Source organism: Phyllobates terribilis, unplaced genomic scaffold, assembly GCF_046119375.1.
Source record: "Phyllobates terribilis strain yellow unplaced genomic scaffold, ASM4611937v1 Scaffold_1__5_contigs__length_1240528914, whole genome shotgun sequence".
In the NCBI taxonomy this organism is placed as follows: Eukaryota; Metazoa; Chordata; class Amphibia; order Anura; family Dendrobatidae; genus Phyllobates; species Phyllobates terribilis.
Window position 1 is genome coordinate 212,294,687 of NW_027362761.1, and position 17,577 is coordinate 212,312,263.

Sequence of the window (17,577 nt, forward strand, 5' to 3'; positions counted from 1 at the left end):
AATTTATATATACTGTAAATGTAATTTCTTCATAGTTCACTCATTTGATTTTCCTTTAAAGGGTTTGAATGCTCAAAACATATTGATGACCTAATTTTAGGATAGGTCATCAATATCAGATTAGTTGGGGTATGGCATTCAGAACCCCCACATATTGGGTGTTATTCGGTCCAGTGGCCATTGAATGTAAAGACTTTGAACAGAGGTGCAAAGCACAGCTCCATAACATGTGTAGCAGCCACTGTCGTGAACAGCAGAACAGCACTGCCAGATTCTGCAGCACCACCCAATGGCTGCTTTGCAGCGCTTTACATCCCTTGGCACCCAGAGAAAATAACCTATTGCTCGGGGCTCCAGATTCCCACAAATTTGCTATTGATGTCTTACACTATGATTAGGTCATCAATATGTTGTGGCCGGACAAGGTGTATTGTGAAAAATACAATGGTGAGGGAGTGTAAAGTGTGTACAGCACAGCTACATTCCTGATGGGAGATAAGTATATACATTGTAATCCAGTATCCACTGCCATGTGAGGGACATTTCTAAATCCTGAACTGTAAGTTGGACGCACAATTTTTGGTTGTGAAAAGTTCCTGTCAATGGCTGGTTTAGTTTAATTGAATTTCCCAGCTGCCAGATGAGAACATTCTCATCATTTCTTGTCAACCCATCAAGTGTGGAACAGAGGAAATAGCTTGCATTAACTGAAGGCCTAATTCCAGCAGCATACATCCGTTCAGTACCAGTGTGCACTGTCTGATAACAGTGGGAGAATTATGTATGATGTAACCAATAGATCTGCCCAGTAGTCTAAGGCCAAACTAATTGCACTAACTTTTACAGTGTGGAACTGCTTGATAGAGTTAACCTTTTGTCTGCCAATTTTGCTTGACTTTCCTGTCTACAAACACTATTATGGATCTATTGAGCTGAACTTATTCAATGAAACTTTTGTGTAACTTCCATATTAATCATACATTTTGCTATGTAAGTGTGGCTTGGTTTCCGCTAACTGTTATTCATGACTGATGCATCCCATCACCCATTTGCAAATTACAAGAACAGAGGGGAATATGGGGCAAAGGAATAGTCAGCTCACCAAACGTTGATTAGCAGTCTTCATCTGTTAGGCAGCGCACGGAGCCGTCCCAGTCTTGGACATAGAGACAAATAGCAGAAAAAACAGAAAATCCTCCACATACACCAGAGGAGGTCTGTTTCTCCTATGTCTATTGGATCTCATTTGGTGACCTGCTACTAGAGTTTTTAATGTGAACAATAAACTTCACTCTTTTTATATTTTTGGCTACCGCTGGAGGATTTTCTTGTTTTTCTGCTATTTTCAAATTATGGGTTAAGTGAGAACATGATAATTCAGCTTTCTTAAAGTCAAATAGAATCTGCAAAATGAACAGACTCGGTGGATGTGGTTTGGAGCCTAGAAGTAAAATATATTCTAAGTGTTCTTCTTAAAAAAAATCATTCTTTGTCCCATTTAATAGCATTTGATGGTGTATTCCCATCATGTACATTTATGGCATATGCTTATGAAATTTCCTAAATGATATGGGACCCACATCTATCTTGAGAATGGTACTTCTATTTGTGGATAAGTGGTCAGAATTCCCATTCATTTGTATGAGAAATCCAACCACGTCTCCACTGACAGCAGTGCATGATGTAGCCTGGTTCCCATCATAGACGTGGACTCCATTGATGGGACTGTCATCTACTACGCGTTTATGACATATCCTATGGATAGGCCATATATATATGAATGGGAATAGCCCATTAATGGTCGGGACTTAGTAAGACATAAACCAGTCTGACATTTTCCATGCATACTACTTGTCAGGTTACCATTTTGGCAGATGTTCACCTGGGTGTTGTCAGTAATGTGAAGGTGTGAAGCTTTGAGATGTCCAATGCTCAGTCCTTCCAGCTATTTCCTGTCATGACTCTGTGAAGTGAACCACCTGTGTCTTTATATCCATGTTAATATAGACAAAGGAGGCATCTTCTTTGAATAACAGCTAGATCAGATATCTGCTAGCAAACACATATATGTTTACACGTCCCAGGTGGAAGGCTTTTTCTAAGCTAGGCTTGTTCCCGAAGTTTGAAAATCCTGAATATTGATAGAATAACAATGGCAGTCTTCATATGACATCCATGATTTACGATCCCTGCGTCTATTAGGAGCAGAAAATGGCAAATGTATATTTTATAGCACTTTCATTTCCTGTGTTGTTACAGAGATTATGGCATCGACCATTTTACAAGAAGTGCCTTTGTATTTGGAAAACTAAAGCTCCTTCAAACCACAAAGATTTCTGTAAATCTTGTTTTAATGCATCGTTTTTAGCATCTGAATTTCCAATATTTGTTTTAAGCTCCCTGAATATAAAGTATAATTGCTTAAGGGGGAAAAAAATGAATTTCTAGAACAGATTTTACATATGCTAGATGTCTATATATGTATAAAATATGGCAATATCTAAGCTTTCAGTATGCACAAACTACTGTTGTATTGTGTGCATTAGGCCTATTGTATACAAAGAAAAGGTAACATAATTCTAGAAAACTATTTCGTGGGGGAGTGCAACAGCTCAATAAATAAAGCAATCATGTACCGCTAAGCCTAAGGTTGTAGACACATGCCTTGGATCAGTTTTTACCTAATGCAGTAGTAAGACACATGACATCATCCATTTCCCTTCCAGGTGATAGATGACTTTTTCTTTAGCTCCTACAGGTTAAAGAGACACATTCAACGTTCCGAACCTTTTTTGTTTTTAATGTTCCATATAATTCATGCCTTGCATTGGACATAGTGCACAATAGACTGGGGAACAAACTGTTGCATCAATCAGTAGTATTGGCAAGTCTTTTCCAGATTTCCCTGCAGGATTGTACAAACCCAGAAGCTTCACATCACTGTGATTGATTCGATTTTCATCCATTTTTGGTCTGTGTAACAATCAGTTTGGCATTCGTTTTTCTCTCTTGCAAGAAAAAAATCCCAAGTTTCTCCTACCGGTACGACAATAAAAAAGCGGATAGCATAGATGACACACGGATGGCATCTGAGCTATCCGTTTTTTTTCAAAGACCATTGACTTGTACACTCAATCAAAAAAAAAACAAAACATAGAATATGTGAGCAGCAACTATAATGACCTTACATTTTATCTGCCAAACAAAGGCGAACCCTGATGTCTGAATGAAATCTAAAGTCAGGTTCAGACGAAAAAATTTGGAAAAAACTGACAATTTTTCAACTGTATTGTCATCTGTGTGACTGTATAGTATAATTTATATTATCCATGTCGCATCTTTTATACTTCAGCAGTGATGAATAAAATTTACAGGACCCAATACAGTTCATAATTGCAATGTATGCGAAAAAATCAGATGCAATATGGATGATCCGTATTGGATCCAATGTTTTTTGCACAGCCATAGACTGGACTAGGCGAGTGTCACATGAAATATGGAAGATTCTAATGTATGCTTCATTTTGTTTTTCACATGGATACTTCATCAAGTAAGTATTAGGCCAAGATCAGATGAGCAAATCTATGTACATGTGGTATCCGTATTAAAATCTGACAGCATACGGACATCATACGGACCAATTGATTTGAATAGAGCTGTTCAGATGATTGTTTTTTCCACACAAACCGATAGTTCGTGTGAAAAAAAGTCAGCATGCACTAGCCTCTTCTGTTCTTCTGATGAAAGTTGACCGTTCAAGTCTCTAGGTGCCCAAGAAAAAAAACGAATCTCATAAAGATCATCCATATTGCATCTATTTTTTTAGAGATGAGTTACAATAATTAACATAGGAAACAGTATTTGGTCTACAGGTGTAAAAAGACAGACATACAGATGCCATAAGTCAGGAATCGAGGTGACAATGAAAATCGTCCATTTTTTTCAGAAACGATGTTTCTTACTCTCGAATGAATCCGGCCAAAATAACAGCTGTTGTAGGAGATAGTTTACAGATATCTGATATAGGAAATAAAATATTCTCCAAAGCGATTTGTTTCATTTATCACTCATTAAACATTTTAATGAGGATCTTAAACGAGCGCTTAGCTATCAGCAGCTGTATGTTAGCAGGAATATGCGGTCTGTAAGTCCACTATGCATATCTAACCAAATCCAGGTACGGCACATGGAAAGCCTACGAGATGCTCCTCTATTCAGACATGATGAATGACTCGAAGACCGCTAAGAAGTCAGCATACATTAGGAAAGACTCTGGATGCTGACATTATGTTTATGTTAGATGCTTACTTAATCTTGTTTATCCTTTATAACCGTCTCCGTAGCCCTTTATGGAAGATTAATGACTTGCACTATTTACTTTAAACATCGCATAATGGCAAACACACTGATGCAGCTTCTTTCCTAATTCCAGAGCCCTTTTCATTGAAAATGCCCTGTCATGGTAGAATCACTTAACCTACCAAGCTCGAGGATACACACCTTGCTATCCAGACGTGTGTAATGTACTGCTGTTAATATACTGTATATTAATATATGCATAACATAAAGGCAATTGGCTCAAGACGTCCATATTACTAGATTGTGTATACTGTGTGCAGTCAGGCAGTATATGACGCTTTCTCTCAGCGCTGTGGATATTACACACCTTTATATGGTCATTGATCCATTTTATACTCTAGTATATAGAATATATAAATCACAAATGTAGGTAATCAATAAAAGCTGGACCTGATTCTTTATTCTTTTATTCTTTATTTATCAGCACTGTTCTTAAACAGTTCTTGCTGTTTGATACATTTTGTGCATTTTTAGGGTATGTGCACATGTTGAGTATTTGCAGATGATTTTTCTGCTGAGTGTTGGCATGAAAAATGTTGCGTAAAAGACGTGCATTTTTATGCGTTTTTACTTGTGTTTTTTTTCCTATTCATTTGAAAAAGTGGGAAATGCTGCAAAAGCGCTGGAAGAATTGACATGCTGCAGATTTGAAAAAAACTAAACGCTTTGATGATTCAAATCCGCAGGGAAACCAAATAAAATGGTGCAGAGTATGTGAGTTCAGTGCAAGGTATTCATTAGGGCATGGTTATGAATTGGTTTCCAGCAAGGTAGGCCTCATTCACACATCTGAATTTTCTCACGTAAGAGAAAAACAGACCGATTAAATTGATAAGAGTTTGATCAGAGTGTGGGCCGAGTGTCGTCAGTTTTTCTCGTACACTAAGAAAAAAAAAAGTTTCTCCACGTTCTCCTTTCTGACAGTCCGTGAAAATCGGACCGCACTCGGAGGTCATCCAAGTGCGATCTGATTTTTTTCAAGGACCCACAGACTTCCATTGCCGATTTTGAGCCCACTCTCGGATCAAAATTGGACACATCTCCACGAAAATCACGGACATGTGAATGGCTCTATAGACTATCACCGGTATGAGTGCTATCCGTGAAAGACATGGATAGCATTCATATAAGAATATCGGACGTCTGAATGAGACCATAATAGTTAATTCATGTCATAGAGCAGATGTCACCTGCATGCATCACTTTTTGCGTGTCCCGAGTTGACAACCATATTGATTTTCTTTTAAAATAGATGATTCTTTACTGAAGACCTCATTTTACTTAAGCTCATTGAAAAAAAATTGAGGTGAATGCTGTTCTGCTAAATGTATAATTTATATATATATAGGGTGGGTAAGAGTTTGATGTTTCTGATTCACAGCTCCAAATTATCTGCTTTCCTACAAAACACCATAATGTTAAATAATTTGTGTCGGCAGCCACCACAAGGGCACCAATAATGTGGGATACTCCAATCCCATTAATGCTGAAATATAGAAATACTATGAACTATATTGTGATACCAATACTTGATGCTGCTTTATGCAAACACATTTGTGGTTATTACATCTATGTGACCAAATTATTATATACACTAAATAAGAAAATTGTAAATTTAATTAATTTATCATTTCTTTTACAGGTCCGACATAGATGGTGTGAGCTGGTTATAAAACATAAGTATACCGCATCTTACAAGGATGTGGAGACATTTCTACTCCAGGACCAGGTGTGTAAACCACTTCTTGAGTTGTACCACTCATCTTACACAATGTTCTCCTTGTTCCCATGGTAGACTACCATTATGTTTCCTGTAAGTGAATGTTCCCATAGGTGCTACAAGTTTCATCAGGTTAGAAAACAATGAGTATCACACTAATGTCTCTTTTTCTAGAGTTGAAACATGCATGGTAATATATAGATGCTTGACCAATATTCTTTATGACATACAACTACTACATGTAGGTTTTTGATGAGAACCTCAACATGATACAGTTTACTTGACCTGCAGTTAGGCAAAATTAAATACCCCCTGCAACTGATACCTGACTTTCATAATGTACAGTTGATATTTGCTTCATTTCATAATACCCTTCTTACATTAATAATATATCAATTGAATTGATCCTGGGATGAAACAATTGAAGGTTAAAATACGTTAGTGGAAGTAGTAATGATGGACTAGGATTTTATGTCTCGCATTTATTCCAGTTGTGTGTTGGGAGTTATTCACATGTATTAGATAGTTACAGAGGAGATATAACAACAAGATTCAAGCTGAGTGGTTGGCAAAAAAGGTAGCACCCTGAGATGAATTTTGCATGGCAAGCGTAAAATTGAGCTACAGTGCTCTGATACCCCTTATGGCTGTGTGCCCACGATGCGTTTTTTAAGCTTTTCCGCAGCGGCAAAAACGCTGCAGAAACGCTTAAAAAACGCATGGTAGAAGGCCTGCCATGTTCCCCAATGATAATCCGCATGTGCTGTGCACATGCTGTGGAAATTTGAATTGAAACGCATGGATTCCGCATCACTGTATATGTAGATGCGCATTCCATGCGTTCCAATGTGCGGATGGTACCCGGGTGTGGAGGACAGGAGACTCTCCTCCGGACCCGGGTACCATAGAACCTGTGAAGAAAAGATTAAAATAAAAAATAAATGTTATATTTACCTTCTGACGGCCCCCATTGCGCTCGTCCTCCCATGCCGGCAGATTGCGATGGACTGAAGGACCTGCGCTGACTTCATAGTCATGTGACGGCAGGTCCTTCAGTGCAGTGTACCGCGAGCTGCCGACAAGGGAGAACGGAGCGAAGCAAGACTCCGAGGGCCATCAGAAGGTAGGTATAGATTTATTTTTTACCATTCTTTCAGTCACACTATATAAATCCATGCCGTTTGTATGGATTTATATAGTGTGACCAAGTTGTCAAGCACTTTCCAAGTGATGCTAAAATCGCTTGGAAAGCGCTTGACAACCCGCATGCGGAAATGCATGTGAAGAACGCTTCACTTCCGCTTGTCCCTGGCAGGAAAAACGCATGTACGATCCGCATGTACAATCCGCATGCGTTTTTTCTGCCAGGGAGATGCAGAAACGCTCAGGAAAAATCCAGAGCATTTCTGCATTGTGGGCACATAGCCTATTAATTTTTAAGTGCCTCATTGTTAAAATTTTTGATCCTTAAACAAAATTGAAAATTACATGAAGAAACCGAAGCATACATTCCAGACCCGGTAAAGGAAGTACTGATGTAAAAAGATGTTTGTTTGTTTTTTAAACACAAACTGTAGCTGGGAACAAAGATTATGACAAGTCATAAGCAGCTATCGGCCTAACTTAAAGACCTGAAGTGGTTTGGTTGCTCTACTGATATGTTATGAATTATGAATTTGAAGCCCTTATACACACGTGGTCAAAATTGTTGGTACCCCTCGTTTAATGAAAGAAAAACCCACAATGGTCACAGAAATAACTTGAATCTGACAAAAGTAATAATAAATTAAAAATCTATGAAAATGAACAAATGAAAGTCAGTCATTGCTTTTCAACCCTGCTTCCACAGAATTTAAAAAAAAATTAAACTCATGAAATAGGCCTGGATAGAAATGATGGTACCCCTGAAAATAATGTGACAAAAGGGACATGTTAAATCAAGTTGTGTCCACTAATTAGCATCACAGGTGTCTACAATCTTGTAATCAGTCAGTGGCCTGTATATAGGGCTACAGATACTCACTGTGCTTGTATATAGGGCTACAGATACTCACTGTGCTTGTATATAGGGCTACAGATACTCACTGTGCTGTTTGGTGACATGGTGTGTACCACACTCAACATGGACCAGAGGAAGCAAAGGAAAGAGTTGTCTCAGGAGATTAGAAAGAAAATTATAGACAAGCATGTTAAAGGTAAAGGTTATAAGACCATCTGCAAGCAGCTTGATGTTCCTGTGACTACAGTTGCACATATTATTCAGAAATGTAAGATCCATGGGACTGTAGCCAACCTCCCTGGACGTGGCCACAGGAGGAAAATTGATGACAATTCAAAGAGACGGATAATACAAATGGTAACAAAAGAGCCCAGGATAACTTCTAAAGAGATTAAAGGTGAACTTCAAGCTCAAGGAACATCAGTGTCAGATCGCACCATCCGTTGTTGTTTTATCCAAAGTGAACTTCATGGGAGACAACCAAGGAGAACACCATTGTTGAAAAAAAACATGGAGGAGGCTCTGTTATGTTCTGGGGCTGCTTTGCTGCATCTGGCACAGGGTGTCTTGAATCTGTGCAGGGTACAATGAAATCTCAAGACTATCAAGGAATTCTAGAGAGAAATGTGCTGCCCAGTGTCAGAAAGCTTGGTCTCAGTCGCAGGTCATGGGTCTTGCAACAGGATAATGACCCAAAACACACAGCTAAAAACACCCAAGAATGGCTAAGAGGAAAACATTGGACTATTCTGAAGTGGCCTTCTATGAGCCCTGACCTAAATCCTATTGATCATCTTTGGAAAGAGCTGAAACATGCCGTCTGGAAAAGGCAGCCTTCAAACACGAGACCACTGGAGCAGTTTGCTCATGAGGAGTGGACCAAAATACCTGTCGAGAGGTGCAGAAGTCTCATTGACAGTTACAGGAATCGTTTGATTGCAGTGATTGCCTCAAAAGGTTGTCCAACAAAATATTAAGTTAAGAGTACCATCATTTCTGTCCAGGCCTATTTCATGAGTTAGATTTTTTTTTAAATTTTGTGGAAGCAGGGTTGAAAAGCAATGTCTGACTTTCATTTGTTCATTTCATTTGTTATTTCTGTGACCATTGTGGGTTTTTCTTTCATTAAACGAGGGGTACCAACAATTTTTACCACGTGTGTAGTGCATGTTCCATTTGAAGAGAATTGCTTGTTTTGTGGTCTGAAGGGATCCAAGATTTTTAGGTTGGGTTCACACCTTCCAGCCACAGGATGGTAATATGCTGCGTGGCCAATAACCCACGCTGTGTACTGTGAATTGTTCAGTGGCTTGGCAAGTACAGGTGAAGCCCACCAACTACTGCACTGCAGTCAGAATACGACGACCCAGCCTTTGGGTTTGTAGACTAATATATATTTTTTTTTAAACTTGATTTGTTTATTAAACAATTTTATAAGCAATTATACATTACATTTGGTGTCGGAAAACATCCAGAGATAGCACATCAACATAGATATACATCAAAAAGGACATATTAAAGTAAACCTGTCAAATGGGTTACCACCTACATATATATAGTTTCCTTGTCTTAGGCATGTCCCATCTTCTGAAATTATATGCAGAGAAAAAGATGGAGAATAGGATATTTTCCTAATTAGGATACAATCCAAACTTGAATCTTTTAACCACAACTTATCAAACGTATGCTGTCTTTTCCATGCTTAAAATATCTCACATCATAATGTATAAGGATCTAGATGTCTGCCTCCATGAGTAACATTTGTCATCCGTGACACGTGATTTACTATTCATACACATATCTCGTGCATATTCACTTTCAGGCTCAAACCTTTCGCCTAAGTAGAGATTGTAAGACATGAAGAATTCCCATAGTCCCATATTTTGGAGAATTTTAATGGACAGCCTCTATTTTGGTATACTATCTTTTCAAATGGAATTACTGAGTTAACCAGAGCAATCCAGGAACGCAATGTTGGCTGTGTGTTGCCCATCCATCTCAAAGCCAATAATTTCCTTGCCAGAAACAAGGTTTCCCTCAAAAAAATCTTAATATAATGGTCCAAGGCATCATCCTCCATTACCCCAAAAAGGCAAATCAGAGGACCACATGGAATTGGAATGGAGATTAAAGAGGCTAATAGGGAGGTAACTTCCTGCCAGAAGGACCTAATAATGGAGCAGTCCCAAATTAAATGGACGTAGACTAATATTTTTGAGTGACTTGTTTTCTAATTTCTTGTGAACCTACAAGAAGTGGTTAGAAATTGGTTCATGCAGAAAGAAACTTTATGTATGTTTTCTAAATCAGTTCTGCTAATTGCAATTTACAGAAAATATATCATAGCAAATTATCCTTTAATAGCTGTCAGTCAAATGCTTGATTATTGAACATCTATTAAACGCACTCCCCTATACTTAGTGTGGCAAAGCGTGCAAGAGTACTTTTAAAGAGAGAAGGAATGGCTATTAAAATTCAAGATGCTTGATCCTTCTTTCTTTTAAAGGGTTACCCGAACTTCTGATAAAAGTTTGCATTCATTTTGATATTACAGACTTCTAGATTCTTACAGCGTATGGATCTAGAAGTCTACAACTAGACTTGCTTGGCTTCACTCAATAAAAGTGAATTAAGCCTAGCACTTCAATTTTGAATATGGCCAGAAGTATGTAAATCGCATACTTTCAGTCACATGACCGCCCGCTCTCGCCGTCAATGCTGAAGAATCCTGACCGCGTGTGGTGCACACACTGTAAGGATTGAAAAGTATGCAGTCACATAGAGTGACTGAAGACTTTTATCAGAAGACCGGACAAGATCTTTAAAATGCCTGAGATCGGAAGATTCAGTCAACTTTGCTCTAATGTCTATGAGTGAGCACCTTTACTTTATGTGCTCATGGGCATGTTTTGGAAATCGATTACTATTCTTGCCTTTGGTGCCAACTTACCTGCTTCTACCACATTGATGGTAGATTACATGATAGCTGCTATCAGAGGAATCATATGGCGTGAATTTTTGTCTCCGGACACAAAATTCAGGCATTGTTCGAGATTAAAAGTGAAACCTTTTGAGAGGGTAAACTGAAGAAATGACAGTACTTTTCTATTTTTGGTCAATAAATTTTAGTTGGTTTTGGAAATGTTAGTGAGCAAATATGTTTCCTTGTATAACAGCCATAAAGTCATATATTCATAAAGATATTGGCAAAAAAAACAACTGGAAATTGAGTTTAACAACGCTAACTTTACTTATGAAGTATTGTTGTCTCCTTGCAAATTTGCAGCATGACTGGTTGTACATACGAAGCCTACTGTACATGGAGCAAGCTTTCTTTGGCTTGTTATGCCCTATACATCATGGTGTTGTAATTTTGATTTCTTTATGGAAACCTTTAACCGCTTCCAGACCACCCACTGTGCATGAACGTAGGCTCTGCCTGGGCTCTGTGCAGCGCCGACGTTTATGAACGGTCGGTGGTCGCGCAGCCCTCAGGACCCCCAGGGTCCTGCAAGTGCTGCGGGTGCGGTGCAGAGCGACAGCTCTGACAGGGGACATCATCGGGACCTGATTGGATCAGGTCCCAATGATGTTAACCCTTTGCTATCTTCTATATGCCGCGATCTATAGTGATCGTGGCATTTAGAAGATAGTGAGAGGAGAGGGGGTCGTCCACTTACCTCTCCGACGGCCCCCTGATGTGTGACATGGCAGCCGGAGGTCACATGGCCGCCTCCGGATCTGCCATATATGGTGTCCTGCTAGACTCAACCTGCAGCTGAAGTTTAGCAGGAGATCTGACAGTGTAAAACTGTCAGCACAGCTCTCATGCAATGCAATATATGTCTATTGCATTGCATGAGAACAGTGATTAGAAAAATAAAAATGAATGTCCCATACAGGGACTAAGTAAAAATGTAAAAAAAAGTCTAAAAAATGTTTTTAAACTGTTAAAAAAAATCACAAAATAAATAAAAATAAATAAATAAAATGTTAAACCTATAAATCCGTATATTTATACAAAAACAAAAAAAGTACACATATTTGGTATCGCCGCGTCCGAAACAACCCGATCTATAAAACTGTCACACTAATTAACTCCTTCTGTGCACACTGTAATAAAAATAAATAAAAAACGGAGCAAAAAACGATGCTTTTTCATCATATCGCCAAACAAAAAGTGGAAAAAAATGCAATCAAAAAGCAAAATGGAAATAAAAATGGTACCGCTGAAAACATCATCTTGTTCCGCAAAAAAAAAAGCCGCCATACAGCTCCATCAGCTGAAAAATAAAAAAGTTATAGCTCTCAGAATAAAGCGATGCAAAAACAATATTTTTTCTATAAAATTGTTTTATCGTGTAAAAGCGCCAAAACATAAAAAAATATACAGTAAGTGTAGTATCGCTGTAAACGTACTGACCCGAAGAATAATGCTACCTTATCACTTTTACCACACGCAGAACGGCATAAAAAAAACCCTCAAAAAACAATTCCTGAATTGTTGGTTTTTGTTAATTTTACCTCACAAAAAAACGTAATCAAAAAATGTCACGTACCCAAAAATGGTACCAATAAAAATGTCAACTCGTCCCGCAAAAAACAAGCCGTCACATGACTGTCGGCCGAAATATGGAAAAATTATAGCTCTCAAAATATGGCGATGCAAAAACTAGATTTTGCAAAAAAAGCGTCTTTTAGTGTGTGACAGCTGTCAGTCATAAAAACCCGATATAAATCTGGTATCTCTGTAATCGCACCGACCTGAAGAAAAAAGTATTCTCATCACTTATACCGCACGATGAACGGCAAAAAAAATAAATAAAAACAATTCTTCACCTGCTACTGATTTGTTTATTATGTCTCCCAAAGATCGCAGTAAGGCTCTGCTCACATTTATCCTGCGCTCTGCGCTGAGCACTTACACCAGAGTTTCCGTGTAAATCTCTGAAATACGTGATTCAGACGGAACCCATAACGGAAGATTCCCTGTAATGAGGCAGATATAGGCCACTGTGGATGCCGTCTGGACTGTGATCCCACAGTGTCAGTTTTTTTAGGCGTGCATAAAAGTGCGGTTGGCCACAGTTTTGTGCACTTCTGAAAAAAAGGACACCGCTAAACAGAGGCCAGATGGAGTCCAGAGTAACTCTGCTGCCTCATTACAGTGAATGGATCCCGCAGGGGTTTCATCTAAATTACATCACTTGGAAATTTAGATGGAAACCCCGATGTAAGTGCTCAGCCTAGAGCGCCGGATAAATGTTACGTAAAATGTTCCCAATAAAAGCTTCAACTCAGTCCTCAAAAAAAGCTAGTCCCCACTCAGGTCCATTATCTGTTAAAAATATAAGGGACTTCCAAGTTACTGGTAGCAGAAAGAAATTCAGAAAATGTTGTGCTCCCAAATCCAAATTCCTATTCTACAATAATTTGTTCTCCAATTGTCAAATAGCGCTCCGTCCCTCCTAGATCTCGCCGTATGGCTAAGCGGTACGATACAGCCACATATGGGGTATTGCCACTTTTAGAAGAAATTGTGTGACACATTTCAGCACCATTTTTACCCATTGCCCTGTGTGAAAATGTAAAATCTGAGGGTAAAAATATAATTATGTTGTCTTCACTGCCCAATGGTATAAATTTCAAAAATTAAAAAATACTCACTACTTCCCTAGATGAATTCCTTGATAGGTGTAGTTTACAAAATGGGGTCACTTGTGGGGGTTTCTGCTGTTTCGGCATGTCAGCGACTCTTCAAATGTGACATGGTGTCTGCCACCTATCCCAGCCAACCTAGCGCTCCTTTCTCTTCCGAACCCTGCCGTACACTAAAGCAGTGTTTTTCCCCCACATATGGGGTATCGGCGTACTCAGGAGAAATTGCACAACAAATTTCATGGTGCAATTTCTCCTGTTATCCTTATGATAATGCAAAATTAGGGGATGTAAAACATTTTTTGTGGGAAAAATGTGAAAATTTTATTTTTACGGCTCAATATTATAAACTTCTTTGAAGCACCTGGGGGTGCAAGGTGCTCACCACACATCTAGATAAGTTTCCTAAGGGGTCTAGTTTCCAAAATGGTGTCAATTGTGGGGGGTTTCCACTGTTTAGGCACATTAGGGGCTCCCCAAATGCGACATGGCGTCCGCTAATTATTCACAAATTTTACATTCAAAAAGTCAAATGGCGCTCCTTCCCTTCCGAACCCTGCAGTGTACCCAAATAGTGTTTTTCCCCCACATATGGGGTATCGGCATACTCAGGAGAAATTGCACAGCAAATTTCATGGTGCAATTTCTCCTGTTACCCTTATGATAATGCAAAATTAGGGGATGAAAAACATTTTTTGTGGGAAAAATGTGAAAATTTTATTTTTACGGCTCAATATTATAAACTTCTGTGAAGCACCTGGGGGTGCAAGGTGCTCACCACACATCTAGATAAGTTCCCTAAGGGGTCTAGTTTCCAAAATGGTGTCACTTGTGGGGGGTTTCCACTGTTTAGGCACATCAGGAGCTCTCCAAATGCAACATGGCGTCCGCTAATTATTCAAACAAATTTTACATTCAAAAAGTCAAATGGCGCTCCTTCCCTTCCAAACCCTGCCGTGCGCCCAAACAGTGGTTTTCCTCCACATATGGGGTATCAGCGTGTTCAGGAGAAATTGCACAACAAATTTCATGGTGCAATTTCTCTAAATTACCCTTATGATAATGCAAAATTAAGGGATGAAATACGTTTTTGTGGGAAAAATGTGAAAATTTTATTTCTACAGCTCAATATTATAAACTTCTGTGAAGCACCTGGGGGTGCAAGGTGCTCACCACACATCTAGATAAGTTCCCTAAGGGGTCTAGTTTCCAAAATGGTGTCACTTGTGGGGGGTTTCCACTGTTTAGGCACATCAGGAGCTCTCCAAATGCAACATGGCGTCCGCTAATTATTCAAACAAATTTTACATTCAAAAAGTCAAATGGCGCTCCTTCCCTTCCAAACCCTGCCGTGCGCCCAAACAGTGGTTTTCCTCCACATATGGGGTATCAGCGTGTTCAGGAGAAATTGCACAACAAATTTCATGGTGCAATTTCTCTAAATTACCCTTATGATAATGCAAAATTAAGGGATAAAATACGTTTTTGTGGGAAAAATGTGAAAATTTTATTTCTACAGCTCAATATTATAAACTTCTGTGAAGCACCTTGGGGTTCAAGGTGCTCACCACACATCTAGATAAGTTCCCTAAGGGGTCTAGTTTCCAAAATGATGTCACTTGTGGGGGGTTTCCACTGTTTAGGCACATCAGGAGCTCTCCAAACGCAACATGGCGTCCGCTAATTATTCAAACAAATTTTACATTCAAAAAGTCTAATGGAGCTCCTTCCCTTCCGAACCCTGCAGTGCGCTCAAACAGTGGTTTTCCCTCACATATGGGGTATCAGCACGCTCATGAGAAATTGCACTACAAATTGTGTAGTCCATTTTTTCCTGTTACCCTTGTGAAAATAAAAAAATTGGGTCTAAAGTAGCATTTTTGTGAAAAAAAAAGTTAAATGTTCATTGTTTTCTTCCACGTTCCAAAAATTCCCGTGAAACACCTGAAGGGTTAATAAAGTTCTTGAATGTGGTTTTGAGCACTTTGAGGGGTGCAGTTTTTAGAATGGTGTCACTTTTGGGTATTTTCTGTCATAAAGGCCCCTCAAAGTCACTTCAAATAAGATGTGGTCCCTAAAAAAATGTTTTTGTAAATTTTGTTGGAAAAATGAGAAATCGCTGGTCAACTTTTAACCCTTATAGCTTCCTAGCAAAAAAAAATTTGGGTTCCAAAATTGTGCTGAAAAATGTTATTTAATGTGGGAAATGTTATTTATTAACTATTTTGTGTGACATATCTCTCTGATTTAAGGGCATGAAAATTCAAAGTTTGAAAATTGCAAAATTTTCTAAATTTTCGCCAATTTTCCGATTTTTTCACAAATAAACGCAAGTGATATCGAAAAAATTTTACCATTATCATGAAGTACAATATGTCACAAAAAACAATCTCAGAATCAGGGGGATCCGTTGAAGCGTTCCAGAGTAATTACTTCATAAAGCAACAGTGGTCAGAATTGAAAAAATTGGCCCGGTCACGAAGGCAAAAACAGGCTCTGGCGCGAAGTGGTTAAAAGTCTTGGCTATTTTGTCACCATAGTGAGTAATAAAGGGTGTAGTCTTAATGGGGTGTGAATGGGATGGGAACTGTGTAAGTGTGATTGACTACAGAATCTTCTTTTTACTGCAATGTTTACTTGTTCTTTTCTTCTTAACAGGCCATGGGTGTGTATCTCTATGGAGAATTAATGGTGAACGAGGATGCCAGACAGCAAGAACTTGCACACAGATGCTTTGCTGCTGTAAGAGATCAAATGGATGTATCCTGTGTAAAAGTGGTGGGAGAAATGTTGTTTTAATGGCTTGAGTTCCATAGAACAATGCCGTGACTGAAAACGGCCAAACTCTCAGTGTGGTCATGTTAATGCAAGTTAAACTGGATAGGATTAAGTTGTGAACTATGGGTGGATTACTTGTTCTAGAACAAGGCCGTCCTAGGAGCCTGGCCTCCAGCACGTTACCTCAATGTTAGAAGCTAAGTCTGTGTGGCATGTTTCAAGTGCAAGTTGAAAGATAGTAGGTAATCCTAGTCTCAGACTGTCTGTAATGTCTGTAATGTCTCATCCAGCATTTTTACATTTCTATGCAGTAGTTAAAAATAAAATCCTTTTACGACTTTCTAAAAATGCAACACGTGCCTACATATCTTTGTGTCTCCAAGTGATTCCCATCCTTTACTGTAAAAGCTGAGAAATGAAAGTTTACCATCATAGAATTGGGAATTTTTAATTTAAATGACTATTGTTTGGCTGCTTATAAGTACAATATACAACATCTGTATAGATGTCAGTTCGAGGCTTTATTCACACCATTGTGTTATGCAATGGACAGTTTTGTATATTTATTTTTTACTCTTGGATTTACATATATATATATATATATATATATATATATATATATATATATATATATATATATATATATATATATATATATATATATATATATATATATATATATATATGTATGGCTGTAAGTTTGGGATGGGAAAGCCATGACCAGTCTGGACACTGCAATCTGTATCCAGACCAAGAAATACACTCTTGTGGACCCAGCATAAAAATATAATCTTTTGATATTCTGTTGGGAGATGTTTATGCCAGATATGTCTATGGTTGTGGTGTGAATGAAAGCTTGTAGAGCGTTTTGCTAACATGTCATGATATTGTATTGACTTTATATCATGAGAAAGTAGAGTCCTTGATGAAATTTGCAAAATGGTGGACACATTTGTATTTAGTACCAAAAACTGGACTGGGTCTCATCATTCGAGAGAAGGATAATCGTTCCAAAACAAGACTTTTGGGATAATATATCCAATCTTGTACTTAATGTGTGTGT

General features: G+C 38.5%; 1 protein-coding gene across 2 annotated transcripts in view; it reads left to right on the top strand.

The window, feature by feature from the left end:
- AOPEP (aminopeptidase O (putative)) overlaps positions 1–16,877 on the top strand; it is a 731,576-nt gene extending 714,699 nt beyond the window's left edge. For both annotated transcript variants that reach the window (XM_073670973.1, XM_073670974.1), the window contains exons 15-16: positions 6,002–6,088; positions 16,395–16,877. In XM_073670973.1, coding sequence (XP_073527074.1) covers positions 6,002–6,088; positions 16,395–16,535 — 228 coding nt within the window. In that variant the 3' untranslated portion in view covers positions 16,536–16,877. The remainder of the gene's footprint in view (positions 1–6,001; positions 6,089–16,394) is intronic.
- The last annotated feature ends 700 nt before the right edge of the window (positions 16,878–17,577 follow it).